Source organism: Toxorhynchites rutilus, chromosome 3 (genome assembly GCF_029784135.1).
Source record: "Toxorhynchites rutilus septentrionalis strain SRP chromosome 3, ASM2978413v1, whole genome shotgun sequence".
Taxonomy (NCBI): domain Eukaryota; kingdom Metazoa; phylum Arthropoda; class Insecta; order Diptera; family Culicidae; genus Toxorhynchites; species Toxorhynchites rutilus.
This window is the reverse complement of record NC_073746.1, coordinates 180,639,567-180,660,924: the sequence shown is the minus strand read 5'-3', so window position 1 is coordinate 180,660,924 and position 21,358 is coordinate 180,639,567. Positions and strand designations below refer to the sequence as shown.

General features: G+C 37.3%; 1 protein-coding gene across 2 annotated transcripts in view; it reads right to left on the bottom strand.

Annotated features, from left to right (window-relative positions):
* The window catches only part of LOC129776473 (E3 ubiquitin-protein ligase TRIM9), a 196,982-nt gene extending 177,179 nt beyond the window's left edge, over positions 1–19,803 (bottom strand). For both annotated transcript variants that reach the window (XM_055782137.1, XM_055782138.1), the window contains exon 1: positions 18,184–19,803. In XM_055782137.1, coding sequence (XP_055638112.1) covers positions 18,184–19,068 — 885 coding nt within the window. In that variant the 5' untranslated portion in view covers positions 19,069–19,803. The remainder of the gene's footprint in view (positions 1–18,183) is intronic.
* Positions 19,804–21,358: the final 1,555 nt, after the last annotated feature.

Below are 21,358 nucleotides of genomic sequence, written 5' to 3'. Positions count from 1 at the left end.
TAACAGAAAAAAATTCAAGACTAAAAATGCTAATTTTTAAAGTTTGAATCCTGTCTAATACATATATGCAGTGCATGCATTAATATATATGCAGTGCATGCATTGACATAAGGCAAAAAATTACGACACATGACCAGGTTACGTATTGTACTGACGAGGGAAAAGCGAATTATGAATGAATCATCTTCAGCTGCTTCTACAAACCACTCTTGAATCAACCTCACGACCACCAAAACTTTCTACCGAAGAGTTGATTACAAGCGAATTTAATAAAACAATTTCGAACCACTGCTCCAGACTTAACATAGACCACTATTGTAACATGAACCAATCCTAGCATAGAGCAACTGAGTGCAAGAAATTCATTACAAAATATTTCATTACCCTACTTGAAACCTCAAATCAAGAAAAAAACACAGATTCGAACACCGTTCGAGTGATGACGCAGAACCGCTTCCCCTTCACCTCCTCTGCCCGTGAATGTGTGCTGTGATATCGTGTCTGGATGGATATATCTATACACAGGGGGTGAACTGTTACGCGCTGTAGGGAAATCGCGCCAGAAACCTGTGCTAGGGAAAATTTGAGACTTGGAATCGACTGGCTGGCTGGCTGGCTGGCTTACCCCAGGGGAAAAAGCACCAATACCAAGAGCACCCGATACCATGCTCCGAAAGGCATGCAAAAATAGGGTGACTTTCGTGTTTTACTTTCATTCGTATGCTAACATTGAAATGGAATCATCGAACGACGCAAGATGTATTTGTCAACATATGTTCGTTTTATTATTGGGGAATCTCACGACAGCAGGCACGAGAGCCCTATGAATTATGATTGGCCGGATATAGCTATTTTGTGACAGAAACAAAAGTTTGCAACCAGTTTTGTGTGCGGAATAATTCCGACGTGCGGTGTGTTTATCGATGGAACGCACCATAGAACTAATATAATTTTCTACGTTTAAAGAGTCATTGATTTGTGCAACTTTTTCTGCCCTGCAAATCAGCAAATCACCTGTTGGAGAAACAACAAACAGATCTAAAACCGAGTGAGTAGATTCTATCACGAAACAGGCCTTAAAACATGAATGGAACAAATGAATTCTGCATATTTAACCCTTTTCTTAACATTCTTCTAAGTTATCGCTGTCCTTCGACTGGTATCGCCAATCGGAGTCCGACATCTCTACGCGTACATAAATAACGACAAAACGTGGTTCGTGTATGATTGCTTCATATCCATTTGTGCTCGAAACTAGGTTAGGCTATCGATTGTTTTCTGTTGGTAATCATAACATCGTTCTCGTGGTGCTCCAAAAGGGAAAATTGTAATTAGAACAAACAAAAGTACAATGAACATAAACGAATAATGCGTGAAAATAAAAACACAGAAAAAAAGCAAAGAAAGGTTTATAACAGTTCCACTTGAACCCCCGACAAACACAATGGGACCGATGCGATGAGATGCGAAGTGAACACAAAAACCGGAATTCGGAATGATCGAGTTTTTGCTTCGCTTTTTCTCACCATATCTACCTACCCCTTGCGCGTGTCCCGGCAGCAATGGCCCTCGCCAAGGTACATTCCGATATTGTTTGATGTTGCTGTACTGTGCTCTGTTTTCCTTCTACGGCAGCTCGACGCGCTTCTCGTAGTTGGTACACTTTGGTTCGTGGAAGGGAAGCAAGAATTGGTCAATTAAAATCAGAAATTCAATGGTGAAGGTACAAAATTCCATAAGAAGTCGGAGGAGCCGAACGTGCAGAACTTTGATGGGTATGGATTCTCAATATGTAACTCGTCACATTCAAAATCAATAAGCCGAACCCCACAAAATGGTCCCACAACACATTGTGTTGAGCTGTGGGAGCGGGCGCAACTTCACAACAGACATTCACCACTCGTATTGAGTTTGAACAGCAATTATCAATTTGTTTGTTCCCGGTAAATGGATTTTGTGTGTTCTGTTGCAATTCTTCGGGCTGATTTTATCTGCCTTTTGGTTCGACTTGGTGCGCTTGCCCATGACTTGCGCGTTTGAGTTGATTTTTCTTTACAGTGTAAAAACCTTCAAAACCGAAAGCTGTAAATTTCTTTGATTAAGCTGTCATGAATGGTCACGTGACGGCACAAACAGGTTCCATTCGGAAGTGCCAAAACCTTTTTCCGAAGGTGGTGACTAATTCTAGATTACCTTAGAAAGGGGCGTTTCCTCTGGCCAGCAATGATTCGGGGGGGGGGGGTGAATTGGTAGAAGAACAGGTACAAATGACGATTGCGTGTTTGAATGTGATCGCAAAGGTGGACGAGGGTCATTTTGCTCAAAACTTCTTGAATAGGTACCACGCGAAGGGAAGCTCCCACATCGATGTAGCGGTCACCTGTGTGGAGAGTCCTTCGTAGTTATGTAGCAGAATGCGTGTAGTTCTGATTAACGATGTATGATATGTAAAATAGGAGCGAGCTGTTAATATGTCTAGTTGTAATGAGTGAATGTGCTTTGGCAGGATTTTGCATCACTTTATTTGGTAGACTGGTATTTGTATGCATACATTTATTGTATTAAAAATTAGAAACAAGCAGTCATCCCCCGGCACTTCAATATGAATGTTCTCTACATGGCTCAGTCTATCAGGTAGGCCAGTTGAAGCTTTAGATGTTGCTAGAGGGTTGTATACATTCCTTCTGTTTGACATACATAATTTTTTTCATTTGACATAAGACATCAAAAATGTGCACAAATGTATCATTCTGCAAAAAACAAACAAAGTAACTTGGTTCCTCTTAAAAATGTCGAGTTTCGTTCCGAAGAAAGAGCATTTGCGGCATTTGCTACTTTTGCGGGAGCTTATGGTGAACATGCTCCAGCGGTGAAAACATGTAAGAAATGTTTCGGTAAATCAAATGATTTTGAACGGAAGGACAATGACCATCCTGACTAGAGATGGGCAAAACAGTTCACTTTGATGAACGGTTCACTCACTAACCGTTCATCTAAGTGAATCAGTTCTTTTGAACCGTTCTTTCGCTCTTTCTTTCAGCGGTATTAAGAACAACATAGAATGTTAGCAGGAACCCAACATCAATAGACAGCTATTAATTGATATCGTTGGATTGGATAGTGTACGTATGGGATTTATATTTTTGGAATTTAGTGGAGAAAGATAAGCTGCTTCTTTAAAAGTCGCAAACTGTATGTGAACATATGTTTATCGATCGACAAAAGTTTATGCAATAATTTGATGCGCACAACATATGTGCAATTTTTCATATTCTCTTTTTGGACAACACACAGGTTCCATGTAAGATCATATTTTATAATTTTCATTCAGGCAAAAAAAATCAGCAGCGATTTTCATTAACAATCAATCATACAAACAATCACGATAACACGTACACGCAATAGGCCAAACAATGAATTGAAAGCAACGAAAAAACTTTTTTCTCAACATGCCCTCACTATAATATTTTATGTTTACCTAATCCATGAATCGCCCCCGCTTCCCCCAGATTTTTTCTGATAATTAGAAAGTATATGATTGTTACGCGGAATTGAAAAAATACATGAAATTATAAATATATAGTTTTGCTTTTAAAACTACGAAAATCTAATTTAATTTTTAACCCAAAATTGAGTATACATTAACAAAATAAACCATGAGTTACATGCATTTTGCTCATATATGACAAATCGTTTTATTTTCCTTACAGTGTTCTCGTTATATTTATCCATTCCGTCCAGCGCAAATCAGTTCAGCTGCACTAGTTTGTTCGCAAACAGTTCGGCCGCAAACACTCCGTTCTCAAACAGTTCGTTCCCAAACAGTTCACTCTCAATCAGTTCACTCGCAAACCGTTCTTACGGAATCAGTTCGTTCACAAACAGTTCACTCGCAAACCGTTCTTACGGAATCAGTTCGTTCCGTTCGTTCACAAACCGTTCGCTCGCAATCAGTTCGTGGGGAGAACTACCGTTCTTTGAAAAAGAACGACCGCTCGTTCACTCGGCGAACTAGTTCTTTCGCACCGTTCGTGAACGGTTTGCCCATCTCTAATCCTGACGCAGCGAAATGGTTTTAAAATGTTACACTAAGTTTTGCTCTGTACATTCCAAGCCTATCCATGAACCTGTTGTCAGTACCAGCACTCATCCAGAAGCAAGCCACGAACGTCTTCGATACTACTGGTTGTTGCCTACTACCGTTGGTAACCACTATAAGGGTTGCAAGCACGTCTGGAATCGAAGATTCGGCCAGCGGGACCCGAAAGCTATTGACCGTTTACTGCAGGCTGATCTGACGTATAGTCTAACAATTCACAAATGCGGCATCGACGAAAACTGCGCATGCTACCTGAAAGATAAGACTCCACGCACTTCTTTCCCTAGCGAATCCAAATATAAAGCGAAAGTACCAATTGATTATGTGCTCACGGACGTTTGCGGTCCGATGGAGGTGGCATCGATCAGTGGTTATCGATATTTCATGACCATGATCGATGACTACAGTCATTTTTGTGTACTCTACCTTCTAAGGGAGAAGTCAGAGGTCATCGAGGTGTACGTTGCGGTCATTCTACAAGCGCCAAAGGATCTCAGTATACCGCCGGGTACAGTCAGCAACAGGGCAGGATTACGGAGCGGAAGAACCGATGGCTTATCGAAGTGGTACGATGCATGGCATTCAATGCACAGCTGGATCAGCAGTACTGAACAGAAGTGATCAACACGGACGTGTACCTCCAAAACCACGAAACCACTCAACGTTAGGCTTTACAAACTTTGAAACGGATCTTCGATTCCAAGGTAAAAAGAAGCTGGATGCCAACGCACAGTTGATTTTTTGGCTATTGAAAGTGACACAAAACTTATCGTTTCCTCGACACAGCCACACGGAAAATCCACTTGAACCACAATGTCAAGTTCATCGAGAGCGGCACGCGGCATCAAGGTGAAGAGGTGGCGTTAGATTTTCTACTACGAAAGATCCTAGATTAACCCGAAGCACAACTGGAGGTTGAAGAAAAAGGAGAGGAAACCGATGTTGAAACACATTTGGACTACGATTTCCTACGATTCCTACTTGGAGAGAAAGTCAACATCGAGGAAATCGAACCGAGGCGATCAGCATGATCTACTCGATCTAGATGGAATAGCCAGGTATCAAAATTAGATGGAATAAATTAATAATTCGTAAAATATAATAGATATTGTATCAACGTCTTCAGAATATTTACTGGCGTAGTGATAACATTCGTACCTCTCACGCTAAAGGTCACGAATTCAATTCTTACTTCTGACCAGGGCCCGAAATCTTCGAAGGTGAAAAATGAGGACCGACTCTACTCTCAGTAGCTTCGCTTCGACTAGAACTGCTTCGGCAGTCGCCGCCAACAAAAAGTGACTTAACTAGAAAATGAATTGACTAGCGTCGACTAGCGAGGATGACTGGTGAACTAGTCCAGTCAGTGGTTATTTTAACTGACTCGAATAATGAATACAAATCTGCCTCTTCATTCAACTGATTTCAATCCACGCTTCTATTTCCCCCTGACACCAATTCATACCCGCGTACACAATCTTATTTTTACGTCCATATAAAGAGGAACGAAAACATGAATTCTGATGCAAAAAAGAAGTTACCCCATCAATGGACGGTTTATTGTCTACCCATCGTGAACTCAAACCAACTAACTTAGCCATTTGTCAAGTATGCTATAAAGGTCCTCGCGTTAGTATTAGGCGTGCAAAATAGCGCTCACACACACTGCACGTTATTTTATACGTGTAAGTAATTTTCGTGTACGATACAAAAGAATCTAGCTCTCCTGTAGCGTATCGATACATGCACATGAACATGGGAGAGAGAAAGAGAGGAACGAATTTATTTTGGGGGAAGTCACTTCAAAATGCAATGAGGACAATTCGACTGGGAAGAATGAAATGATATAGTCGACTCGGTAGAGGGAGATAGCGACTAAACACCGGACAGACTGTTCGGTCGTTTTGGCGGAGAAACTGCGTGAAGAAGCCAAAAGTCATAACTAACCGACTATGTATATAGTCAGTCAGTTAGTCAGCTGACTATCCTCAGTTGACTATAACTATGCAGAGATCTGCTTCTGACATTCTTCCTGAATGGAAGTAAAGTGACGAACCAGCCAAAAAGTGTTAAAAGTCACAGTAATACAGAAAGAAAAAAAAATATTCACTTGTTCAAGCTCAAGCCGCGTTATTCTCAAAAGAGTCCTAGGCGCCAAATATTGACAGTTACGCAATTATCTGTCATACTTTCTTTTTTCACTTTGTTAGATACACAAGTAAAATGTCCAACAAAGTATTAGAGACATACAAAAATTACATCTCTGTCGAACAAAGCTTTTATTCTATAACGTCTGTATTTAGATATACAGTGACTCAAACTCATATTCGTACGTTAGTTGAAATTTCTATTCGATTCCGATGGTGTTGCTCAATTTCTGGATTCTATTTTTAATATGGTAACCCTTGTTCATTGCAACTGTCTTTAGCTACATTTAGCCGTTATCAACGAGCTTTTTCGTGTACTTGAGAGGAATATTCATCCATTTATGCGTATTGTGAGAAAATTGATAGTTTCTAACTTTCCTACGCAGATAAGTACCATAGTTTTTTTAATGGGAGTGACGCCTGGAGATTGTGGTTTAGTGTCAATAACTTTTGAGCGATTGCTTTGTGCTTTGATAGTGTCTTGATAAAAATCCTCGATACAATCCCATTTTATTGGCGCTATGCTTCACATTCTTCATTTCGGGTCCTCGTGGTCAGCTGCTTGGTGTCCGTGGCTCGCCAATTATTCTTACACATCAGGGGACTGAGGGAGCCGAAAAAAATCCTCGATCGGACGGCACTGGGGCAAGTTGGTCGGCTTCCGTTCCTTGGGTACGTTACGGTATCTGTTTCTTTTTAACGTAGAATTTGAATTTGTCGTCAGTTTCAAAATTCGGTTGGTTATACTATGTATTAACTCCACACAAAGTAAGTACTATTTTGGAAGTTTAATTTTGCTTCGGATGGACTTATAAAACTTGCCCCGCATTTCCCCGCAAAACTGTTTTGATGAAAGTGTTCCTCAAAGTGTCGTTTATCACTCAGCACTTGAGTTTTTCTCCCGAATTCCCCCCTTTTAGATTTTTCTCAATATTAACCCGAAATCAGCCATTCCATGCCAAACCGATATAGTGGTTCTCAGATTTTCGTGAAAAGTTCTTTATCGCAAAACATTAGACCCGTATTTTTTATTTTTTCAGTAGGGTGACCATTTCCATTTTAGGGTTGTCCGAAAAATCAACTTTTTTCCCTTTTTCCAAAAATGACTTTTTTCAAAAATTCATAACTTTTGAACTACCAAACCGATTCAGATGATCGACATATCAAATTAAAGCCAACCACAAAAAAATACTACAACTACAAAAATCGAAATCGAAATCTGTTCTCGTTATTATTGATTGTATTTGTTTTTTTTTATTGTTTGCATAGCTCGGGACCAAGGGCGCCATATTTTTTTCATATTTTTTCTGCAAAGCTGACGATTTTTTTTACATAATTACAATTCATTCTCTGATCATCTTTTTGTAGATGTTATAATTTTCAAATAAAGATTTTTCTAAAAAAAGTTGAAAAAACTCAAAATTAAAAAAAAACTTCAAAAAAATATCAGACCTACAAAATTTTAGTCAAAGAATGTTATGTAGGAAATTATTTTGGTTTTCATTAAAAATTACAAAAAAAAATTTGGAAAAAATTTCATTGAAAAAAAAATATTTTGAAAATTCAAATCCATTTTTCTCGAAAACATATGCTTTCAAAATTCTGAAAGAAATTGATATAAATAGCCCTTAAAATTTCCAACAAGTTTTCCATACATCGGACGATGGACACATTTACATGGAAAAAGTTTTTCGAACAACAACTTTTTCATGTTTTTCTTTGAAAAAATGCTATTAATGTTCAACTCGTAAAAATTTTTTTGAATAAATTATCGCATTTTAAATGCTCTGCTAATTTTTCTCTATTTAAAAACATGTCAAATGTGAGAATTTACACACTAAAATGTTACGAGCAAAACATTATTTTTTTCAGGAGTCTTCATACAAAAAGACATATATTCCAGAAACTATGAAAGATAGAAAGTTGATGTCTTCGACAAAAGTTTATATTTTAACAAGATCTAAAACTTTGTCGAATACACTATATCGCTATCTTGACTTTAAACATATTATGATAAGTTGTATTTTTTTTCAAAGAAAACATGAAGGAGTTGTTGTTAGAAAAACTTTTTCCCTTTAAAAGTGCCCATCTTTCGATGTATGAACGACTTGTTGGAAATTTTAAGGACTATTTATACATATATTTTAGGAATTTAAAAAAAAAGGCATTTTTGAGAAAAATGAATTTTAATTTTTTAAATAACTTTTTTGCCAGCGATTTTTTTTTCCAAAATTTGTTTTGTAATTTTTTTGTGAAAATTTAAACAATTTCCTATATTTCATCCTTTGACAAGAATTTTGTAGGTATCATAGTTTTTAAGTTATACAGTTTTTGTAAAAAATTAAGAAAATTGTCTTTTTCCAAAAAGTAGTCTAATTGTTTTTCGAATATTTCAAGTGTACAAAGTTGCTTAAATGACCCATGTCTTTACAACCACAACGTTTCACTACTATCTGAGATGGTGCTGCCAACTCCTAAGACGAGTTGGCATGAAATTCGTCAAATACGAAAATAAATATTTGCTCCGAAAATATCATATGCGTACTTTTTTTTTCCAAAATATATATTTTTATCAAGGCTCATATGGCGTTAGCCTCACGGGGCCGGGAGTTCAATACTTTGACAATTTTTCTTATTATCTATGTTAGTAATATGTAACCGATTACTCGCGGTTGACTCGAGGTTAGTATTACAAGTGTTTTCGTAATTCGGATGTTGCTGTCTCCCATGCTCTGTACGTGTGCCCGACACGGGATACTTCCTATTGGGATGCAGCTGACCCTTAATCAGCAACGCCCCCCTAGTCTGTACCTCATATCTAGCGTGGTGCGTCTTTCTCGACTCGAGGAATCTAGGATAGAATGGTCACTAACCGGCGCAATCATCAGTTCATGTAGAGCTGTCATGAGCGGTACAACCTTTGGCTCTTGTTGAATGATCAGTGGACTGCACAACCTTTGGCCCGTGTATCTGTAAAGAGTGTGTGTATGTATTGCCGCGACTAAGTAAAAGTTTATCGATCGGATAGGAGGGATATAAAACGGGGACACAACGAAGGAAACATCATTAAACGTTGACATCGGCGTTCCTGAGGAACAGATATAGATGAAGCAGAAGATCAGGATCACGGCTACCTAAGATATACCGGACGGGGATCTCCGATTGTCTGCCTTGTGCTCTCAGTGCTCTAGAGAGCTGAGAGCGAGCAGTATGGAACCGGATACACGACCAGACAACATGCTCGATGTCGTGGTAGCCATCGCCACAATCACAAAGATTGTTTGCTGCGAGCCCAATGCGATAGAGATGCGCGTTTAGGTTGTAGTGATTGGACATAAGCCGAGATATCACGCGAATGAAATCACGACCTACATTCAATCCCTTGAACCATGCACTCGTCGAAACCTTAGGGATAATCGTGTGTAACCAACGACCGAACTCATCTCCACTCCACATGCGCTGCCAACTTACGAGCGTGTACTGACGAGGAATGTGGAAAAATTTATTATAAGCAATTTGCCTTTCAAAAAGTGTGCCTTCTAGAGCGACCACCTTAGCTAGCGAGTCCGCTTTCTCATTCCCCGGAATCGAACAATGAGAGGGAACCCATGCTAAGGTAATCTTGAATAATTTTTCGACCAAAACACTCAATAGTTGTCTTATTCTAGTTAGGAAATAAGATGAGCGTTTATCAACCTTCATTGAGCGGATTGCCTCTATTGAGCTGAGACTGTCTGAAAAAATAAAATAGTGGTCGATGGGCAATGTTTCAATGATCCCCAGTGCGTAGTATATCGCACCCAGTTCAGCGACATACACGGAACAAGGATCTTTGAGGTTGAAAGAGGCACTGGAATTTTCATTGAAGATGCCGAAGCCAGTGGACCCGTTTATGTATGAACCGTCAGTAAAGAACATTTTATCAGATCTAACTTTCCCATATTCTGCCGAAAATATCGGCGGAATATAATCGGAGCGTAGATAATCTGGGATTCCATGGATTTTTTGTCGCATGGACAGATCAAAAATGACAGAGGAATTACAAAAGTATGGGAAGCAAACTTGGTTGGAGATGCCTGGTGAAGGGTGCACGTCGTGGGTAAGGTACTCATAGTATAAAGACATAAAACTTGACTGAGGAATCAGTTGGAGTAGATATGCGTACGTATGTTGCGAGTAATCATCATGTTTAGGTTTTTTTCCTTGCAAATTTCAAGCGTCACATTTCAAAAAGGTGCTAGTAAACCCGATAGCTCCTACTACAGAATAAAGAAAATATTTACAGAGAAATTACTTGATGCGTGACACATCGCAATCGAAGCTGGTATAAATTATGTTATGGTATAAATTATCATGAAGAAATTGTAAAGAACGTTCCGGAATTCATCGAAAATTGAATAAAAAAAAAATACCAACCATACGACAAAGTGATTTTGCGGCAACGCTCGTCTACGTGATGCAATGACATTAGAAACCTACTTTTAAAAACGTCATAATGAGAAGTAAATTTCCATTCATCAATTATCACTTGTTTCGATTGAAAACTGATTATCTGACTGACCAGTGCTTCTTGTGAAAGAGATCGATTGAAATACGTTTTATTTCACCGAGATGGCAAAGGCTACGACGACTTATCTATGTCTTTTAAAAATGTGGCATTAATTTTCTCCAAAAAGTAGCTTGAACATATTGAAGTGTTATACACAGTGCAAAACAACGGGACAGTACTGTTTTTCTTTTGATGTTGTAATGCGCTTCCGAATCATCATTCAGGCCACCGCAGTGTTTAAACGACTGGAAAATAAATATGAATCTCCGTGTGATGGAAAATCGACATTTCCGTACTCGTTCGGCATCGGATCCGTGTGTTGCGTATGATTTATGAGCACACACTTTCGCAACTTTACGACTATACAGTTTTCGCATGGCTCCGCCATAATTTTCGAGAATTGTAAAGTTTGGAAAGAATGACACGTAAACAACAACAGCAACAACTACGGCTACCGAGAAAAAGAAGATGTGGATGAAATACAGCCGGGCACAAAATAAATCCCACGAAAGATACTCCCCCAAACAAATATCCAGACAGGCACATTTCGGGTATATATTAGATTGGCATGAATTCGTCTGCGATAGCGTCGACCGTAGGTACCTTCCGCAGCAATGCCTTCATAAATCGATAAAACGGAGGAAATTGTAGCGCCAGCTCTCCTACGAATCTGGGATTTACGGGCGCAAGAATGTATATTCTATGCACGTTTCGTCTCGACAGCATTCGGTATTCCGCTGAAAATATTAAATCAGCCCCTGCTCTCCCTAATTTATATTTATGATGCGCGATCCGAGTGTCGGGAAGGTACGCTTATGCCGTTTCAATGTGTTCATAATTTATTTATTCCCCAAAAAAGACGCGTGTGATACGCATAAGTGCAATTTGAAGTGTCTCATTTAAAAAACATAATTTTGTCAAATCCAAACGTCAGTGTTGTACAATCAATGGGAATATAAATATTGTTAATCATTAGAAACTGTCTAATCTACATTTATTACCCCTTAAAACCTCCATATGCCTCTATTTGGTTCCATTTTCATGATTAGTTCTTGAGTTGTGCAGAAACTTGTGTTTCAATTGCGTGACCGATTTCAAAAATCTTGATTTGGCTCGGAGCTTTGAGCGTAAAAGTGAAACAACTCAAATTCGAGTACCCGAGATACCTGGGTATAAATATGGCACCTAATTTTTTTATTTTTTCAAATTAAAAAATCGTCCTGAAATCACTGAAACATGTAGTTTTTGACATTTTGACATTTACAAAATAGAAGTGAAGTACATTATCTTACGTAAATTAACTCAACTTTGACGAAAAAGCATGCAATTTTACAAAACAAAGAGGAACAAAAAAACGATTTTTTCAAGAAAAAGTGTACAAAATACATAATTATCAATATAAATCTGCGGTGAAAAAAAAAACAATGTTGCCAGACCGGGTGGGTTTTTAACCCCAAATCGGGCGAAATTTAATTTTGCTGCATGGGCATGCAATACTTAGCATAGTGTATCATCAACACTATGTTTACATTGGGGTGCCAAATTACCCGCATACCGAATTTTCACTTTGGAATGAAATCCATGAAATTTGTGATTAAAATCTCGATACACTTACTCGAATTCGTTGTCAATCAATTTCTTGGTCCAAATCAGCTTTAATATGAGTAATTCCAAATGAAATCGACAAATGACAAAACATGAGTATTTTTGATTCGAATGAATGTGTGTATTCCGTTTGGGTTAGAGGAAATATGAGTTTTCCACAGCAATTGGGAATTTTTTGACTCAAGCGTAACTTTTGAAAAGGGCGTATCGATTTGAGTAAGAGAAATCTTTGATAATTCATATCTTAAAAACTACGAGTACCGAAATAGTGTCTTAGAAAGAGTTATAGAGTATTGATGGTTGAATATGAAAAAAATGTACACTGAGAAAAAAAATTAGTACTCTTTTTTTATTTACAAAATAAAAATTAAATTTGCAATATCCAAAATACATATTTTTTTTATTTTTTCATACAAAATAGAAGTTGTGCAGAAAATTTAAAAAATGGGCCCAAGATGGTAAAACTATTTTTGACAAACTTTGTGGAACATCGAATTTTTAGGAATTTTCGAAACTTCGAATTTTTGTATGTTAACAATCATTTTAGCCACAAATTATGAATCCTGATGTGATTTAAAACAATCTCCTTCTAAATGTAGCCATTCTCGAAATATTTTTAAAAAAATATTTCTAATTTATTGTCTTCTATATAGTAAATAATCCCTTTTAATATGTTTGTCGTGTTATACCGTCATGTTCATGAAATTTTATGAATTTGCTTATAATTTCCAACAACTTTTCCAAATACATCATCATGGTTCATTTTTTGACTCAAGCGTAACTTTTGAAAAGGGCGTATCGATTTGAGTAAGAAAAATCTTTGATAATTTATATCTCAAAAAATATGAGTCTTACCGAAATAGTGTGTTAGAAAAAGTTATAGAGTATTGTTGGCTTAATTTGAAAAAAATATACACTGAGGAGAAAAATTAGTACTCTTTTTTTATTTAAAAAATAAAATTTTAATTTGCGATATCAAAAAATATGTATTTTTAAATATTTTTTTCAATTTTTTCATATAAAATAGAAGTCATGTAGAAAATTTAAAAAATGGGCCCAAGATGGTAAAACTATTTTTGACGAAATTTGTGGAACATCGATTTTTTAGGAATTTTCGAAACTTCGAATTTTTGTATGTTAGCAATCATTCTTAGCCACAAATTATGAATTCTGATGTGATTTAAAAAAAAAGGTTAATATAAATCTACCATTCTCGAGATATTTGAAAAAATATTTCTAATTTATAATCTTTTTTACAGTAAATAATCTCTTTTAATATGTTTGTCGTGTTATACTGTCATGTTCATGAAATTTTATGAATTTATTTTTTAGTTTCACTACGTTTTGTATTAACCCACATGTCTTCTAATGTTTCGTAACGTAACTCCTAAACATATGTCTTTACCATAACGATGTATTTGGAAAATTTGTTGGAAATTATAAGCGAATTCATAAAATCTCATGAACATGATGGTATAACACGACAAACATATTTAAAGGGCCTATTTACTATTAAAAAGACAATAAATTACAAATATTTTTTTTTTAAATATCTCGAGAATGGCTACATTCAGAAGGAGATTGATAATAACCTTTTTTGTTTTAAATAACATCAGGATTCATAATTTGTGATTAAAAATGATTGCTAACATACAAAAATTCGAAGTTTCGAAAATTCCTAAAAATTCGATGTTCCACAAAGTTCGTCAAAAATAGCTTTATCATCTTGGGCCCATTTTTTAAATTTTCTGCATGACTTCTATTTTGCATGAAAAAAATGTAAAAATATGTATTTTGGATATTGCAAATTGAATTTTTATTTTGTAAATAAAAAAAGAGTACTATTTTTTTTCTCAGTCTACATTTTTTTCATATTCAACCATCAATACTCTATAACTCTTTCTAAGACACTATTTCGATACGACTCATAGTTTTTGAGATATAAATTATCAAAGATTTCAAAAGTTACGCTTGAGTCATATTTCCTCCAACCCAAACGGAATACACACTTTCATTGGAATCAAAAATACAAGTTTTTAAAATCTTCATTTTTAGGACGATTTCATTTGGAATTGCTGATATTTAAAATCGACTCACTATTCGATTTTAAATTATTTTTCAAAAGACGCACATGAAAATTTTTCGAGCTTTGAAAAGCAACAAAACTTGATTTTTTTTTAAACGCAGATATTTTGGGTTTTTGGCATCTGACGTTTGTTACTAAATTACTAGAACACTTTTTTTTATTCACCACCAGAGTGCGCTCATTACCGCCGGAGATCCGGGTGTCTACCAAATTACCCACGGGGTACCGAATTTGTACCAGTTCCTCTATGAGTTTGAATCAATTTTCATACATTAGCACATACATTCGCCATTTTCAGAGAAATAAAAACCATTATTCTGAAAACAGATAGCAAACCTTTTAAACCATTATTTTTTTAAATATAATGTTCCGAAAGCTTGTTTTCGACTTTCAAAAAAGGAAAAATGTGGAGTACGATTACGAGTTTGAGCCACTGTATACAGATTTCTACAGTTTTATTTCTACAGTATAACTGGAACTGGAACTTTACGATACATTTATCCCACTTCGTGTCTGCAAACCTAAAAAGAATCCATGGTTCAATAACGAAATCTTGCAATCTATGGTGGAACGTGATATTGCTTATTCTTTATGGAAGAGAACTAAGAACGAGGCTGACCATGTTCAATATAAAAGACTACGAAACAGACGTTTGATCAATTCAGCCAAAGTAAATTATGTGTCACGAAATTTATCTCAATCCTCTTCTACTAGAGACTTGTGGATCAGACTCAAACGACTTAATGTAGTCAATAATTTCCATCAAATTGATCAATTTGCGGATTCTGCTGATGAGATTAATGAATATTTTGGTTCAAATTTCACAAATAATGATTCACACCTTCAGATGATGCCTCCTTCTGAGTCAGGATTCAATTTTTCGCGCGTTAATCCATTTGACGTGGTTGTGGCTATAAACTCAATCAAATCAAATGCTATTGGCTTGGACGGTATACCTATTCGATTCATTAAATTAGTACTTCCGTCTATTATTTCTGAAATTTGCTTCATATTTGGTTTGATTATTGCTACCTCGAAGTATCCAGCAGCATGGAAATCAGCTAAAATAATTCCAGTTAAAAAATCTACTAGAAGCATAAATTTGAACAATCTGCGCCCTATAAGCATTCTCAGTGCTCTGTCCAAAGCATTTGAGAAAACTTTAAAAACTCAGATTCCTAAACTTCAACAATCTTCTGAGTGAGTTTCAATCAGGTTTAGACCGGGTCATAGCACAACAAGTGCAATATTGAAGGTTCATGAGGATATTCATATGGAAATCGACAAAAAGGGGGTTGCGTTTTTGTTATTTATCGATTTTTCGAAGGCATTTGATCGGTTATCGCATGTGAAGTTATTGGAAAAACTCTTTTCGCTTTTCTCATTCTCGCGGGCATCTGTTAAGTTAATCCAAGCTTACCTAAGAGTTCGGAAACAGATAGTATCAGTCAACGGCATCAATTCGCAGTCAATCGATGTCCTATCCGGAATACCACAAGGATCTGTGTTTGGTCCTTTATTATTTACTCTATTTATAAATGATTTACCCACAATCTTGCAATCATGTAAAATTCACATGTTTGTTGATGAAGTGCAACTTTATTTGGGTACTTCTACATTGCCTATTTACATAATGGCTAGGCTGATCAATGACGATTTAAAATGGATATATCAATGGACTCAGACAAACATGCTGAGTTGATGTTAGCAAAACAAAGGCGATGTTTCTTTCAAGATCTACATCCTACCACCGCTAGTTCTTGGACAAGATGCTATCGAATATGTGCAGTCAGCGTCTGTTCTTGGATTTATCATTCAAAACGATCTTGAGTGGGACAAACATGTAAGCTCTCATATTTTTAACGGGCTTCGTCAACTAAAGTTGACAGCAAAAATGTTGAATTCGAATACTAAAATTAAACTATTCAAAAGTCAGTTACTACCACATTTTATGTACGGAGCGGTCTTGCTTCTAAACGCTTCGGCTAGAGCATTAGATAGACTACGGGTAGATCTAAATTCGTGTGTTCGCTTTGCTTTTAATCTAACACGCTTTTCTAGAGTAACACATCTTCAACAGCGATTACTAGGTTGTCCTTTCTATGAGTTTTTTAAGCTAAGAACATGTCTTTTATTACACAAAATAATTAACTCTTCGACACCAACATATTTACACGAAAAGCTTGTACCTTTCAGAAGTAATCGTGTACGGAATTATGTTTTACCGAACCACAGCACGTCCCATTACGGTAATAATTTTTTTGTAAGGGGAATAGCAATTTGGAATCGACTTCCTAACGATATCAAAATTAATGTTTCGTCTAACGGTTTTCGCAAAGACACCATTGAGTGGTTCAACAGGAGGAATTAGCACATCTGAGTAGTAGTTTTCATATGCAAGGTAAATGTTTCAGAACAGAACAGATTATGTTGATTATATCGCACGTTGCAGTAATTTAAAAGGATTTTTCCTCACACTGTAGCTTTCGTATAAATAAATTAAATAAAAATAAAATAAAATAACGAGATTCTCTTCTTCATCTTCCTGACAATATTGACAGCATTGTCTTTTTGACATCTAGCGAAGAATATCAATTCAAAACAACACAACCTTTACTTCGTGGCATAAGATTGATGAGCTTTGAACACTTTTGCGCCTGGAAAGTACGATTTGCGGTCAGCATTGATTTTATGTTATCACACTGGCAAATCGCATCGAACTCGTGTCGAAGAGCATGTTCACCTCTTGGAAAATCGCAGCGCTTTGTTCCCGAAACACATAATCCTACGTCAAAATAAATAGTTTTTATTGCAATTTTTATACAAGACGTGGGTCAAAGTTTCATGGATCAGCAATGCAACAGTGCCAAACGCTCCGAAAAAATTCCATTAGTTGAACTTAAATTAAGGGAAATACAAACTTTCCACGACATCTGGATATTGAAAGCGAAATGTATGTTTTTTCTTCCTTTGCATTAGATCTTCTTTTTTTTGCCTTTGAATGGTTTTCGGGCAATTAAAAATATTTCTTGTCTTTCCTGGCAATAAATGTGAAAGTTAGTACACATAACACATAAAAAGCATGCTCTTAAAAAGCGAGAAAAAAAACTGGGAAATAAAAACAAGATTGGAAAAACATTGGTGCTCGTGAAGCTGCAATGGGTCAAATTATCATCTTGCTCCGTATATGGCTTGCCACTATTCCTCTTTAAACCTGATAAACCAACGTTAATCATTTCGTCCGGAGTATTTTGACCCACAGAAATTTCAGTGTAACGAGAGATTCTGACAAGCCTTTCTTGCTTACTTGATGGCTTCTTGCTGGTGCAAGGCAGCATTCGCGGTAAGAATAACAGAAGAAAGGTGTATCAGTATGAAAAGTAAAACAAAAAAGGGGCCGAAGATGAGGTTGGAAACCGGTTGTTTGTAAAAATCATCCGTCGCGTGAACCGGTTCCTCCGCTCACATCGAGCACTATTCTTCGGTATACCGGTGCAACGGTGCAATGATGATGGTGAAATAACAAAAATGCATTTAACGCATCCGCAAATTTCGAATCGTCAGGGCGTGTGCCGCTGTCTGTCAGCCGTTTTGAAACATCCGAGTCCAAATACGAATAATCCATGTGCACGAAAAAAAACAATTTGAAACGTAGAATGGAAACCTAAAGGTGGTCGCTATGGTTCAAGGGTCTTACCTTTTGTGCCTTACACATTGCTGTAATCGACTGCAAATCGTGAGACTGATGGCGGTTCTCAGCTATGCATTGATTACATATGGGTAATTTGCACGCCAAGCAGTACATGGTGAGTGGTTCATTGTGGTCGCCGCAAATGGACTCTCGAAGTTGAGATGCGCCACGTGGCTTGGTAAGAGTGTGCTTAGCCAAAGGACCACGTGCCGGATGGCACAGCTCACGACATCCGTCGCAGTAACGTATTTCACACTGTTCACAGACAACTGACGCAACCTTCGGAGGTTCCGTCTCGCACATTTGACATCGGAGTGCTTCGCGTTCACAGAACCGATCAACAATTGATTCCATCGCACGGTACAAGGGAAGATTCCTCGCTCCAAGCTCGTCAAAAAACACTATTTTACGACAAACCGGACAAGCGAGCGAAAATACCGATCCAGAACTGGACGGTGGGAACAATAACCCTTGAAGATTAGGTGTACCGGCGTATGAGCCAGGCCGGGATGTGCAACAGATGACACCGGAATCTGCCTCGCTGAGGATACTGACTTTATCAGCTTGATCTTGATCAGATGAAACACTTTCGGTTGCACTCGAGCTACCAGTGCTAACCGAAGATGCAGATGACTGTAAATGCTGCTGATGCAGATGGATGGCTGGAGCGTGATGGACCTGATTTGCTGTTGTCTGGATGTCCAAAGCACACGCTAAACAAAGCGCATGATAACACGGCAACAATACCGGACCGGAGAAAAGCTGTTTGCAAACAGGACAACGTAGTTCCTCCTCCATGCTAAAATCCTGTTGAACAAGCTTTCGCGCAAAATTTAATAAATTCACACATCCAACTATTTTTTTTTCTTTGGTCACTAAACCATTTAACATCCTTTTCCGTTTCACTTTATCCTCGGATCCAATTTATATGCAAATCATGCCGCACTTCGAACAACTTGGTGGGTGCTCCTATCGTACTTCGTTTTTGCCGAAAATTAATCTCTGTACCATACACCAAAAACACTCTCATATACACAGGGATGGGAGGTTTTCCATCTCACGCTTAATTTTCCCACCGCTGAAAATTTTATCGATTTCCCCTTCACGAAACTTTTCACGGTTCCTTTTCCTCGATATCTAGAGGAAAGATATGCTCCCTTTGGGTCGCTATAGATTATACATTGATTGGTGACCGCAAACCCCTTATCAGCAATGATCGCAGAGTAATCGAACCAACGTAAATAACTCTTTCACTATTATTCAGCTAAATTAATTTATTATCACTGTTTCATTCAGCACAGCGCACCACATTCATCAATCCTAATCGAACTGTAATGCAGCCAATTAATCCGATATTTATTTATTCATAACTTCACTGATTTCTTCGCTCCTTACCCTGCCCCCTTCTTTCTTTAGCGAAGTGTTGAAGACAAACGAACAGATGTTGAGAGGGGTAGATCTGAATTTATTCACCTCACACTCCTCCAGAATAGTCCTGGAATCATTCAGCATTCACAGTAGTACCTTCACAATTGGTTTTTTTTCACCAGTCTGCTATTGTGATAAGGAAATCGGTAAAGTTGTCCTCATGCAGAAAATTGTGCAACCATCCACTCGCGACCAAATCTCTCACGATACTAACAAAACGGTGGTCGCCAGATTCTGCCGATGAACTCACAAGGGTGTGTAAACTTATGCTCAGCGAACACGGAACGAGAGAACCGGAGAGCATGTCGAAAGCATCGGAAACCACCTGGAAATGACTATGACGTAAACAAAGTTCTGTTTTCGAAGGAAAACGCGAGGATGGTGGATATGCTATCACCGGAACTTATCAATTATTAATACCTAGAACAAAATAAATCGTATCAACATTTCGACTTCTTTGTCATTCACAAAGACTGAATCATTCAAACACAAAATGCGTAAAATATATGCTCGAAGAAATGTCTTGGGAGAACTTGTAAACATAGCATGAAACATGCCGGTTCGAAAAATGTTTACGAGTTCATCTGTATTAATGTTGCCGACCGCTGCTATTTCTCGCTCTCTCGCATCCTCGCATTCGCGCATTTTCGCTCTTCAGAAAGCTTCATTCTATGTTCTCTCTGAGTTCCTGCACCACATGCAGCATGAATTATGCTCAGGCGCATAAAGCTATCGCTCAGTTGTTGCTGTCAAAATTATGTTTGATGCATGCCCGAAACGGTGTATTGAAGCGACAGAATAGTGTGTCATTGATTTCGGGTTGAGCAATTTAACATGAATCATATTAATTCCAGCCCAAGTCATTTAAAATGAATATATTCTTAATTTGTTTAATAACATGCTTGAGATAACATGCTTGATAAAGATGAACAAATGATGGGGGCAATGTGAGGATCCATTGAAATTTTGCTGATCGGAAAATCGATGACCCGTAAGTTTCCGCAATTCATTTTAGTTTCAATTTCATTGACGAGAGACACTTCCTACAATCCTAATTATATCCATTAAATGCATAGGGGCTATATTTGACACGTTCAGATCGGTGTCCTTTTTTATATCCTTTGAGTACGATACTCAAGCAATATCATTGCAAATGTAACGTCAACTATAAATTTAGGCTACGGTGACATTCGATTGGAGACATACGGATTGTACGATAACTAACGAAAAGAAACAAACTACATTAGAATCGTATAACGAAAACGAAAACGAAGGGACTTCAAATGAAATGCAAACACCATGATAATTATATTTATTTCAAAAAATAAAAATCTTTGAAACTTTAGAACAAACGTCACCCGTCTTCTTTGAAATTCATTCGAGTCTATTCTGTGATTGGTGTCATTATTTAGTGAACAATTTCACCATGGAAATGTTCATGTAAAGAATCTTTCTTGTGGTTTTTTTTTGTATTGGATGAAAAGAGGTTACTGATTTGAGTAATGACACCCCTCATTAAAGGGATATTCTAGTGTAGAGGCACGAATTTCGGGCGTTTTTTTCGAGCTCTGTACAAATGAAACAAGGACTATTTTCGCTATACAATATTTCCTGACTTGTTTCTTTTTTTACAATACAACAAGAAATAAACGGTAAAAATATTCAAAATTAAAATAGTTACAAGCTGGTGAAGTGAGGGGACTATGGCGTAAATGATTCCAGGCCTTCTGGTTATCTGAAACGAAAAAAAATC